The 12,125-nt window shown below is 37.3% G+C and overlaps 1 protein-coding gene and 1 pseudogene across 1 annotated transcript; both read right to left on the bottom strand.

The window, feature by feature from the left end:
* Positions 1–2,168: 2,168 nt before the first annotated feature.
* Positions 2,169–6,442, bottom strand: LOC130721458 (probable protein phosphatase 2C 11). The gene is made up of 8 exons (XM_057572252.1): positions 6,195–6,442; positions 4,981–5,123; positions 4,078–4,176; positions 3,790–3,948; positions 3,268–3,354; positions 3,096–3,187; positions 2,922–2,993; positions 2,169–2,766 (listed from the first exon to the last, which is right to left on the bottom strand). Exons 1-8 carry the CDS (start codon positions 6,356–6,358, stop codon positions 2,638–2,640), a joined length of 945 nt encoding a protein of 314 aa, XP_057428235.1. The 5' UTR covers positions 6,359–6,442; the 3' UTR covers positions 2,169–2,637.
* A 3,084-nt stretch (positions 6,443–9,526) lies between these two features.
* Positions 9,527–11,640, bottom strand: LOC130718873 (3-ketoacyl-CoA synthase 19-like; annotated as a pseudogene).
* Positions 11,641–12,125: the final 485 nt, after the last annotated feature.

Raw genomic sequence — 12,125 nt, 5'->3', positions numbered from 1 at the left:
GAAGGAAGACGAAGTTGGAGGGTAAATGTGATACGCGAATACCACAATCATGATCCATCAAAGGCGTTGCTTGGCCATGTATACGTCGATCGCCTATCAAGTGAAGAAAATGTCATGTTGGGTCAAATGGTTGACAACAAGGTTAAGTCAAGTAACATGTTGCTTGCATTGAAGAATGTCAATCCTGATAATCACACCATCATCAGACAAGTGTACAATGAACGAATGTCATACATTAAGTCTAAGAGGGGGGACTCGAACAGAAATACAACACTGAATGAGAGATTATACACATACCCTAATACAAGAGTTGACGTGGATTTCAGCTCCACACTTAAAAATAGCAAAATGCGTGATACTGAATTACAGATACACCTAAGGATAAGGGAATAAAACGTTATCTAATATCGATAAATTTTAAAAATGATTATTCCTCTTTGGAATGCAGTGTGCAAGGCTAAGGAGTTGGTTCAAGGGGGCTATGCTTGGCGTGTTGGAGGGGGAGATGTCTCGTTCTGGTATGACAAATGGTGTGAGGATGGGCCTCTTTGTAAGCTCGTTCCGTATGTTCATGTGTCTAATATTACGCTTACAGTGCGGGATGTGTTTCATGAGGGAGAGTGCAGGCTTCGTGATCTCTCGACCCCTCTCACGCCGGCGATGGTGGAGCATCTTCGCTCGCTCTGTGTCCATACGAGTAAGGATCAAGCAGATATGTTGGTGTGGGCGGAGGCGCTGGATGGTGTGTACGCGGTGGCTAGCTGTTATAGTTGGCTACAGAGTCGTGATGTTGAGCCTCCAGCTCCTACTTCCTAGGCTTGGATTTGGTCGGTGGCGGTGCCTGAGAAGATGCGTGTGTTTGGGTGGCAAGCGTTGCATGAGTCTCTCCCGGTGGCGGCGGTGCTTGGTCATCGTGGGGTTCCTCTCTCCGTTATGTGTAGCTTGTGCAATAGCTTCCCGGAAACACAACTTCATTGTCTGCGTGATTGTGAGGGTGCCCGTCAAGTTTGGAATAATTTGGCGATGTCCCTCGCGCCTAGCTTCTTCTCGTTTTCTTCCATGGAGGGTTGGCTTTCCTCGGTTCCTCGCGCGGAGGTGGTGTCCCTTCTGGTTCATGCTTGGTTCTTGTGGTGTCGGCGATGTAAGCTGCTTTTTACCCAGCTTTGTGAGCCCTGGCAAGTGGTGCTCCAGCACGCGGCCGGTGTCTTGAAGGTTCTGCGGGCGGAAAATGCAAGTTCCTCCTCCTCTGTTGTGCCCCGATGGGTGGCTTGGCGTGCTCCGCCAGACGGGTGGGTGGCGCTGAACGTTGATGGTTCTTCTCTCGGGTGCAGGTGGGGTGGTGCGCGATTCAGTTGGGGGTAGCGGAAATCCTCAAGGCTGAGCTTTTGGCTATCCTCTACGGGCTCCGGCTTTGTTGGGAGCGTGGGTTCCGGCGCATCGTTGTCTTTTCTGATTCTCAGCTAGCTTTGTCCTTGTTTGAGCATGGGTGTGGCCGTTACCATGCTTATGCTGCTGTGTGTGCTTTAATCCAGAATCTACGTGGGTATAGTTGGGTGGTGCGTTTCGAGCATATTCTCCGTGAGGGAACGCGGTCGCAGATTTGCTAGCCAAGGAGGGTGCTCGTGGGGATAGTCGTTTGACGTGCTTGGAAGCTCCTCCTATGGAAGCTGCTCCTCTCCTGGCGGCAGACTACCGTGGCACTCTCTTCTTGAGGCGCTAGTGTTGTAGTCCTTTTGTTTTTCTTTTAGCAGCTGTATATCAAAAAAAAAAATTATAAATGAACAGCCCCAACTTCAACAATTACATGTTGCAGCCACCTTTCAAGGGAGACAATGTTCAAGCCCACTTGAGCTACTTGAGGGAGACAATATTCTTGGCATGGTTTTAGTCCAAGTGGAATATTTTTATTTCAACGTCTGATTTATAAGGCATCATATTTTGATTCCACATTTTCCGATGAAGCAAAAAAAAAAATTTTGATTCCACTTTTTAAAAGATTCTCTCACTTTAGCTTTTTTTTTTTTTTTTTTACATCGGAAAAGACTTTAGCTTTGATGCGTGCTTTTCATTTCTTTTTTTTATTTGTGTTAAAGTTATATATATTATATGACTGTAATGGAATGCAATAAAATGAGACTTTCAGAAATTGAACGACCAAAATAAAACGCTTTAAAAATTTGAAGACTATAACTAAATATTGACAATTTTACAAGGACTTAACATAAGTTGTACTAAAAACACATATATAATCACTTCAAGAGAGAATCCAAAAGATTTAGGTTCTAGGTTGACATGCTTCAGATTGTGTGTTTAATATCAATCCAAACATGCTATGAGAGACTGTATCAACATAACCATACAAAATACTGCACTTTAGCTGTTCAGAGGGCCACATTAACTAGCTGAGTCCTAGAGATAGAGCCTTCAAGGGTAAAATCAAATGCATCTACATGTATTCCCATTTTTCTAGCTAGGAGTATCTTGAAGATGAAACAATTTACAGTGTTGGAATATCATAATGAAAATAATTTAACAGAAGTAACTCATTTGAAAACAAAGTAAGCCTTCACACCCGTTTATGATTTCTATACTCCGGAATTCAGTTAGAAATAACAGATACCCAAGCATAGAGGCAAATCAGGATAGATCGAATCGAACAACAACACAAGTGATGTTGTCTGAGCTTCCTCGTGAATATGCTTCTTTAATTAGTTCTCTGGATGCCACTTCCGCATCTGTGATATTTTGTACCAAAGACACCGCTTCCTGAAAAGGCAGGGATGGCATAATCAGATGCTTAGGTTCCATTGAAGAATTTTTTCCCAAATTACTTTAAAATGTTAACATTCATAGGCCTAAAAAATAACTAATAAAATCGAGAACACAAATTTAAATTTCAAAATAAACACTTCCAGCCTCACCTTGTTTGATATGACATTCCAAAGACCATCACTAGCTATTATTATAAAATCTACACCATCAATCTCTTCCTCCTGGGCCAAACCAGTGCCAAAAAGGGGGATAAGTTAGCGGATAGAAGATCTATAACAACACAGGTATGGCAAAGGGTGACAAAACTTAAGATCTTAGGCAACCTGAATTTCTGGGTCAGCAACAACATATGGCTTAAGAAGTTTATCTCCAAATGCACGAGAAACAGCAAGAACACCACCAACCCTCCAGGTTCCTGGATTAACCAGCAATAGAGAAAGTAATTTACTATGAACCATAAAAAATAGGAAACACCCATAAAGGATGGACATTTACCTGCCCAAATTATGAATCCCCCAGCCTGCTCAATCCTTTGACGCTCATCAGATCTATCAGGTTTGTGATCAACGGACAAAGGAACAGCTGCAGTGAAACACAAACATTTATATCAGATAATAGGGGGAAAGGAGGGACGGATATAGGAAATTATATTGCTTCTTGAGCTGTGTTGGGAACTCAAGTGTGAGCTTGAAGCCCACATTGGTTAGCAATGAGCTAGATAAAAGATTAGAAACCCATAGACCCAATGTCCTAGCTAAGATATACTTCAGTCATATTTCTAGTCGATGTAGGATCTCAACAAAAAAACTACTAAAAGCAATTTGAAATTTTAGTGTATGTTGCAAAAGCATGAAGCCCGTAACTTAGCAAAACTGACATAACCAAAAACCATGTTTGACAGTGTACTACAGGGAAAGGAAATATGTTGCATATCCCTCCATTCACCACCCAATTAAAAATGCATATCCTGCCCAATGTAAATCTAATTCTTTCACCCCTAATTCACATGGCACCAACCTGAACCAGCTCTACTCGCAACTACTCGGGAATCGCCAACATTTGCAACAAGAATGCGGTCACCCAACAATACAGCTGTTGATGCAGTGGACCCAGCATCCCTTTGATGTCCTTTTTCCTCATTGAGGTAATCAACATCTGTCTGTTTAAATGCTTCAACTGTAACAAGACAAACAATTAGAACAAACATATGTTCATATTTAGACCATCCAGGTAACAAACCACACAACTATAATGTTATATGAGAATTTCACTACATATATAATTTTAGATAAATGAAGCTCCTACCAATTGCGGTCTTGGTGTCTTTGATAAAATCGGGATGGCTACTCAAATTCTTAAACAAATTGTTTTTCAGGTATTCTGCAGTCCGAGAACCTCCGTGACCTAAAAAGATTAAAATAAATAAATAACGTCAAAGATATGCACGAAACGGACATGCCAATATGAAATAACCTACATGCTTTCCAATTTTATTACGGAATTGAAAATCAACCCCAAAAAGGTTTGGGTATTACAGCTCCATCTTTGCTGTATTGAGCATTGGCGACTTTCTTTCATTTTCTGATCATAAAATGATTGGATACAATCATTGTTATGAGTAATTTGATTTTCTTCTCCCAATTTTATAGGAATGCTTGTCTAATCAGGAACCATAAGCCATATCATCAGCCGCTATATAAATTCCTTTTCCTCAATCTACAAGTCCTATTTCTGCTTCTGTCTAATAATTCCAACGGGCGATCATCTATCATGCCTATTTCTGCTATTCTGTCACTTCTAAATTTCTAACCTAATCACGGAACCTTAAACCCCTCCCTCAACAAATTCAAAACCTACACAATAGCCACCATAAACCCATAACATATTGAAAATGACTTTTAAAGTGAGTTTATCTATTACATGAACAAGGGCATATCAACCCACAAAATTTAGTGTGTTAACATAATTATACACATAAAATTATCTAAATTGGGAATACACCCTTGTTTACTTTAGAGAGTCTTATAGTCACAAATGATCCTATGACAGAAAGAATCGCACCAATAGAATAAACCCAATAGCAAAGACAATAAAGATGGCAGAAAACCAAAAGGGAAACAGAATCATCAAGCCCATCAAACAAAATTGGGGAGCGGGGAGGCTAAAGGATTAATTTTAAGGGATGCAAAATAAAAACCTAAAACTTACCGTCAAAAACACCGAAAAAGGCAACCATCTGACCATCAACTTCTGATATTCTGGTCTCAAAAAAATCCTCCATTGAAGATCTTTTACCCTTGAAACTGGAATATCCATAGCTGAACCTTCCATTTCGACTTCCAGACAGAAGGCTAAACAGAAATAAATGCAAGTTACTCATTTTCAAATTTTTAAATATTTGAAAGTTGGAAGGCTGTTATATAACACAAAAGGGACAACAACGCACTTCGGGGGTTGGGGGGGTTCAGCTTAATTCACCTCAAGGATTCACTATGCTCAACACCCCAGCCTATGACACCTATAATTGGTGCAGCCTCTCAAGCTAGGTCTGGCACAAATTCTTGCCATTAGCCATTGTTTTTACCAAGTTACTACACTCGGTCCAGCAACAAAATTTCACAAGTCCCAGGTTTTTCTTCACAGAAATTTAATAAAAAGATTCCTATTATTGACAGTTAATAGTAAGCAAACAGTTATGTCATCATCACACTTTTCCATGATATTTTCCCTGTTCCGAAAAGATTATGCTGTATATATCAAATAATCATTCAACTGAGTGAACACTTCCCAAAAATGCCAAAACATTAACTTTGTGAGGGCATATTTTGGGTTTTCATCAATCCCGCCAAATAGCGCTGCCCGTAATTTCCTCCACTTAAGCGGCCGCAAAGATCGTGCTACACTAAACTGCCCCGCTACACAACGACTAGGAGTAATCACTGGCACCGCTACATAAAGCGCTGCTTTAGCGCGCTATGACAACCCTACTTTATAAAAGGAAAGATGCATGGTAAAGCCATAAAAGGTAATACCTAACTAACTGCAACATACATATAGAAATTAAAATGTCATTCATTCTCAACATTTTTCAATAGCAAGAAGGAGCAGACCAAATGCCAATCATTCAAAAACTAGTATGAGATAGTCATAACATATAAGTATATAATTCATAAAAATATCAAAGTATACATAGTCGTATCATAACACATAATTATATATAGTCTAAACGATGACATTGAAAATTTACAATGCAATTCAGAAACCAATTTCAGGAATCAGCTATCTTAATTTCCTAACCATCTTAAGAACAAACGACACCGTTCATTTCTATGATCAATTCAATGAATTCAAACATCCAGAAATGAATAGAAAAGAGAATCAAGAGAAAGAATAGCTCAGAATCAAGCAATCCAAATAGCAACCTGATACCGCCACCACTGAAGAGAGAATCGTGATCCTTGGAGGACATGACAATGTTTGGAGCTGCCGGCGGTGCGAGATGATCATCAAAGGAAAAACCGGCAGAGGATTTTCCGGCAACGGTGGCCGCGTTGGCGTGTTCTTCAGGTTCTGTGTCTGAGATCATTCTTCAACAACCATGTTCCCTCTTTCTTTTTATTTCTCCCTCTTTTTATTATTTTTCTTTTTTAATTTTGTCTCTTCTGTTTTCTTATTTTATTTCAAGTTTCAACGTTGTTGTTGTTTATATAGAAGCTACTGTACTATTTTTTTTCTTTCTATTTTCTCAATGTGATGGTCACTGGTACTGTTACTGCAGCATGGGTTTGGGCCCGGCCCAATTTTGAAAATCTTTGAACTCGTAGTGATTCTTTGAACCCAACTAAATCATGTATAGCCCAATGATATTGCATCATTGGTGGTGGCGCTCGCTCATCCATCGAGCGAGTTTAATGTGTTATCTCATCTTGTTGAAAAGTCGCTCCTAACTTTACTAGCAGCTAACATGCATTTCTAATATAATAGTGGTATCCATTGAGATGATGTTATTAGTGGTGCCTACTAAAACAATTTCATATCATTAGTCACATCTGTAATGCAGATGATATGTCACATTTTAAAGAGTTACGCAAATGGATTTTCAAACTATATTATTATTGTACATATTTTCTAATATTGCTATGGAAAAATCTTATATATGTGTGTTTATTAGGTTAAAGTATTATTAGATATGTAACCAAAAAGTATTGTTAGATATAAAATCATTTTCTTCTCATGTACTTGTACCTCTCACAACCCGAACGTGGTTGTTACTTGTTAGACATCTTAGCCCATGTAGCCTTTCTGCAATATTTATTATTACCGTCCATGAGATCCCCACTTTTTGTTTTGTGTTTGTTAAATGTGACAAAGAACATGTGGATCTCTAGGTTAGGTGGTGCCTTAATTGTCTTGTCTTGTATTTTCTTTATGAATCATTTCTTTTCAAACTTAGAAATAAAAAGCTATATATATGCTTGATGCTTCTAATTAGTTTATGAATCATTGACACAAATAATCTATGTGATCAATAACTAATTTGGCATGGTTAGATAAAATCATGCCCAATCTAAAATTATTAAGTGTATGCAATTAATTTGAATCCTCTATATCTATTTAGATCTCGATATTTGACCATATGTGTGGGTTGTGACATATGTGTTTAACAGTTTTTTACCACAACTAAATATAAAAAGTAAAAAGAAATACATTTAACAAGGATTTTGAAACTCCTGCAAAATAAACACGCAATTTTGTGCTGGTTTGAGTAGCGAACAACTTGAGTTATTATTCGGAGACATATAAGTACACACATATATTCATAATTTTTAATTATGTTTCTTGTATAAGTAATGTGTATTAGCGCATGTGTGTGGGAATCAGTTTATGTATATCCAAACCCATGTTACATACACTTGAATGCTTTAAACGTAGAAGCAAGAATCTATATCAACCAAAAGAATGTCTGTGTGATCACTTGAGAACATGGACAAACAAACATGCACTATATTGTTGGTCTTGCTGCTAATCCTAAAAGAGTTAAGAAATTTCATGTGTGTACGACCTAAATCAGCTTTTAATTAGCTCGATCAATATATATACCTAACACAATGTTCTCTTTCTTTTCTCAGTTAAAAACCACATTTAAGTGGGACAAATGGTGATAATGGTTTCCCACGATCGAGTCCTCACACCTCTCCACAAATTCTACGTTTCATATTTTATATTATAATTGATTATCGTTATTCTCAATAAGTTACTTACAAAGTTCTTATACACTTCTGACATGCACATTTAACAAGGGTTAAAAAACTTCCGCAGAATAAATAGGCATTCTTGTGGCGGTGGGACAACATATTCACAAATTGCGCGCCAAAATAATGTTAAGAAAACACGAAGTGTTTAGTTTAGTTTTAAAACCTCCACAAAATAAACATGCAATTTTGTGATAATTTTGTTGTTGGAACCGTTAGATACTTTAAAGACTATAGTGGTTAAAAATCATCATAATTCGCATGTGTCGCCATTACTTATAGCTACTATTTTATTTTTTAAAATATTAAATTTCTCTTATATTTTTAATCTATTAGTACTACCTACTGGGAAGATCAAATGTCTCAGAAGGAAAAGAATGCAACTCATAAAATTGAATTTACAACTAAATAAACATTTTTAACTATTAAATTAAGGTCAGCACCAATTGGGCCATGTAGCTACTGCCTTTTGAATTTTGATTGGGCAAACCAGTACATGAAACACCTATTGAGAAGAAAAGCCATTAAATTCCCCATCCATGTTCCTTTAAAAGTCAAGACGTGTGAAGTTGCTAACCAAATTACATGTCACAACATATATATAGCGATTTAGCTAGAGAAGTGGGTGTCTTTTTTTTCCCTTATAAGAGTACATGTACATAATAACATAAATCAACAAGAAAGAAAAAGAAGCCACAAATTAAAGCAATAAATGTGCCAGAGGGTCATGCAAACTTGACTTTAGTTTCTTTATGACAATTTCTACTGTTATTTTCTTGATGGCTAGTGGCTAAGGACGAAGGAACCAATCAATGCTTCTACCATCTTTCCGTATGGCAGTAATGAGGGATTTTGAGTACACACTGCACCTCATGTGCAAGTAATAAACCATAGTAATTTGCAATTTTGCACGAAGTTCGTATTTCATGTTTCAAACATTTCAAAAACAAAATTTGAAAGCTAAGAGTTCACTATTCTTATTTTTATGAATGTGTGTGAATCCAAATGGAATAGTAATGAAGAAATGTGTATATAACAATGAGATATCAGACATTTAGAGTGAGAAAAGAAGAGAAAGAAATAATGGATAATATTAAGAAGAAAAAAAAGTTATATATTGGATGTTTGAACGGTTTGTATGTTTGTGTATTAGTAATACTGATGTTAATATATATACTTGTAGCTGGTGTATTTTCTCCATAAGTAAGAGAGAAAACTAGTTAATTTCCTCATGTCCTTTTTGTGTGTTTTCTTGCAATGTAAGAACAAATATTTGTGTTTGGTTCTTCTCCTTTTGGAATTTCCCAAACTACTATTGTTTTAGAATTTTAAATGAGAAACCAACCATGCTTTTGCTCACACCACATTTAAAACACCAGAAAAAGAGAGAGTGAACAGAATGCTACAGTATGACAACTCACATGATACTAGTAATTATAACCCAATAATGAGAACAATATAATGTCACACCCACATAAATGATATGATCTCTTTATTTCATCAATAGCATAAACACAAGAGGTTTTGAAGTTCACCTCTACAAATTAATTCTACACTTAAATTAATATTCCTCTAACTAATTACATATTTAACTTTAAACATGAACTAAACTAATACTATTAAAAGTTGGAAACGGGACACAACTTACAAAATTTTGAGCTTTCTTTTTTCTTTCCTTTTCTTTACCTTATCACAACCCGAACTTTACCAAATAATAATGGCACTTAGACACCTAAATAATACTAATATGTCATGTACACCTCATTATTTTTTCTTTTATGTTCATGTCTCATTTTGAGTGTTTATACTATGCGAATGTTTATAAATCATTTTCTTTATATACTAAACTACGTAGTTAATTTCTCTCTTCCGTATCCCACACCATCTTGCTAGTATCCAACCTCACAAAGCTAAGATATTCATCATTGATCCAGTTGTACTTCTCCTTGAAAGGGTTGTTGAGTGTGTTTGGAGGGTAATTATGAATGCAATCTTTCCACACCTTAGAATCAGACAAATCCCTCATCACCTCCCAAACACAGCTGTTGCACATGAACCCAGCACCAAGGCTTATCATGAGGATCCTATCACCTTTCTTGAGCCTCTTCTTAGCTCCATGTAACCCAAAACATACCATAATCCACCAGCAGAAGTGTTTCCCCACCTATGAAGTGCCATTCTTGAAGGCTCAAGGTCATATTCATTGAGCCTTAAACCCTTACCAACCCCATCAATAACTGCTCTCCCACCAGGGTGCACACAAAAATGGTCTATTCCTGACCTTAAATTCAAACCCTCTCCTCCTCCTAACACATTGAATGTGGTCATTTTCACTTTACCATTGCCAAGAAACAGAGCAATTCCCCTGTTTTTCAGAGACAGAGTAAAGAATCTCACGAGTTCCCCAACTGGGAGAATTTTTGGGGCCATCCGTTGAAGGTTCACTGTCAAGGCCTGAGCTGCAGACTTAACAAGACTCTTGGTTAGGCGAAAACCTGAATATCCTTCATCATCTTCCACCTGCATGCAGCAAGTGTAGGCTTCATCATCTGCACCAAACTGAGTTATCTCCATGTGCTTCAGCTCAGCATTCTCGCCGGAGCTCTGCTTTTTGGTGAGGATCAAAACCAAATTGGCTACAATTGCAAGGATAATGACCAAACTTTTTTCGAAGAAGACACTGATATCGAACAACCTTATAAACTTAGTACAATAACTAATTTGATGATTAACTCAATTATATATAACCTTCTCTTTTCTCACTTTGAGTATCTCATGGGTTTGTCTCCAAATCATTTTCCATATAATATAAACCTTATTCATTTATCTCCTACAAAGTTTAAGCTTTTATGATAGTTGTTTCACAATACCTGTTTATGATGCGAGCTGTGAGAGAAGGAGCAGGAGAGAACAAGGACACATTGACCACAAGGATGTCTATCTCAGTTGGAGAAAAGCCAGTCCTCTTGAAGAGATTCTCAAGGGTGTCAAACATGATCTTATCAATTTCATCATAGGTGTCTTTGAGACTAGGACAGTACTTCCCTCCCCTCAAGAATTAACGTTTCTGGGGCAGTAAGTGTGCTCCCCAATCCCAGAGCTGGCAATGGTTTTCAGGAGAAACCGGTACTCCTCCAGTCCCATGTTCTTGTTTCTCAAGAGGATTCTTACAGCTGAATTTGTGTCAATAATCGTGTTTTCTGGCGGCTTGAAGCACTCATAGGCTAGCATGTAACAAGATTGGCCTCTACGTTGAAGAATCATCTTGAAAAGGCAAAAGAATGAGTACAGCAAGGAAAAGAGGCATAAGAGTTGTAAAAGATCCATGACTAAGAAGCAAGAAAGAAGAGATTTTGTGGTTGTTTCTTGTGCAAGTGCATATATATTAATATACATATACACACATGTAGTTACATTACATGTTGGACATTTTATTATTTATCATTTATATTAAAGTAAATTAATTAATTAAATTAACCAAAGATAGAACTCAGAAAGATATAGGAGTATTATTGATGAAAACCTTAACTTCCAATTTGAGAATCAGAGAAAGATACAAGAGAGTGAGAGAGAGACCCAACACTCACCCATGAGAAAGACCCAATACTCTATAAACCAAAATGCCCCCTAATGATACAAAAGATGACTCTCATGCTCTCTAACCACTCTTATTTATAGGCTAGTTTCCTCATTAACCTTCTAAGTTCTAACTAACCCTCTAACTCACTAACAACTACTAACACTTCTTTAGACACAGGGGTTGCTATATGGTCTTTTCTATTTACTATGATAAATCAAATGTCCCTGAGAATTTTTCAAACTTTTCGAGCCAGTAATGAGTTATGCAGCTGGATAAACGTTGGAGTAGGTCAAAGTAATTAATTCGTGGTGGACCAACCAACAGAAAGCCACATAACACAAGCACTCGCTAGCTCAAGTTTCATTTTACAGACAATTTATCAACTAACATTGGCTCTTAGAGTTGAGAAGCTTTGTCTGTTTTCTTGCAAAGTAAGAACAAATATGTTCTTCTCCTTTTGGAATTTCCCAAACCATTGTTTTAGAATTTAATATGAGAAACCAACCAAGCTAGTTGCTTAC

The sequence above is a fragment of the Lotus japonicus genome, chromosome 5 (genome assembly GCF_012489685.1).
Source record: "Lotus japonicus ecotype B-129 chromosome 5, LjGifu_v1.2".
NCBI classification, from domain to species: domain Eukaryota; kingdom Viridiplantae; phylum Streptophyta; class Magnoliopsida; order Fabales; family Fabaceae; genus Lotus; species Lotus japonicus.
This window is presented reverse-complemented; position numbering and strand designations above follow the sequence as displayed.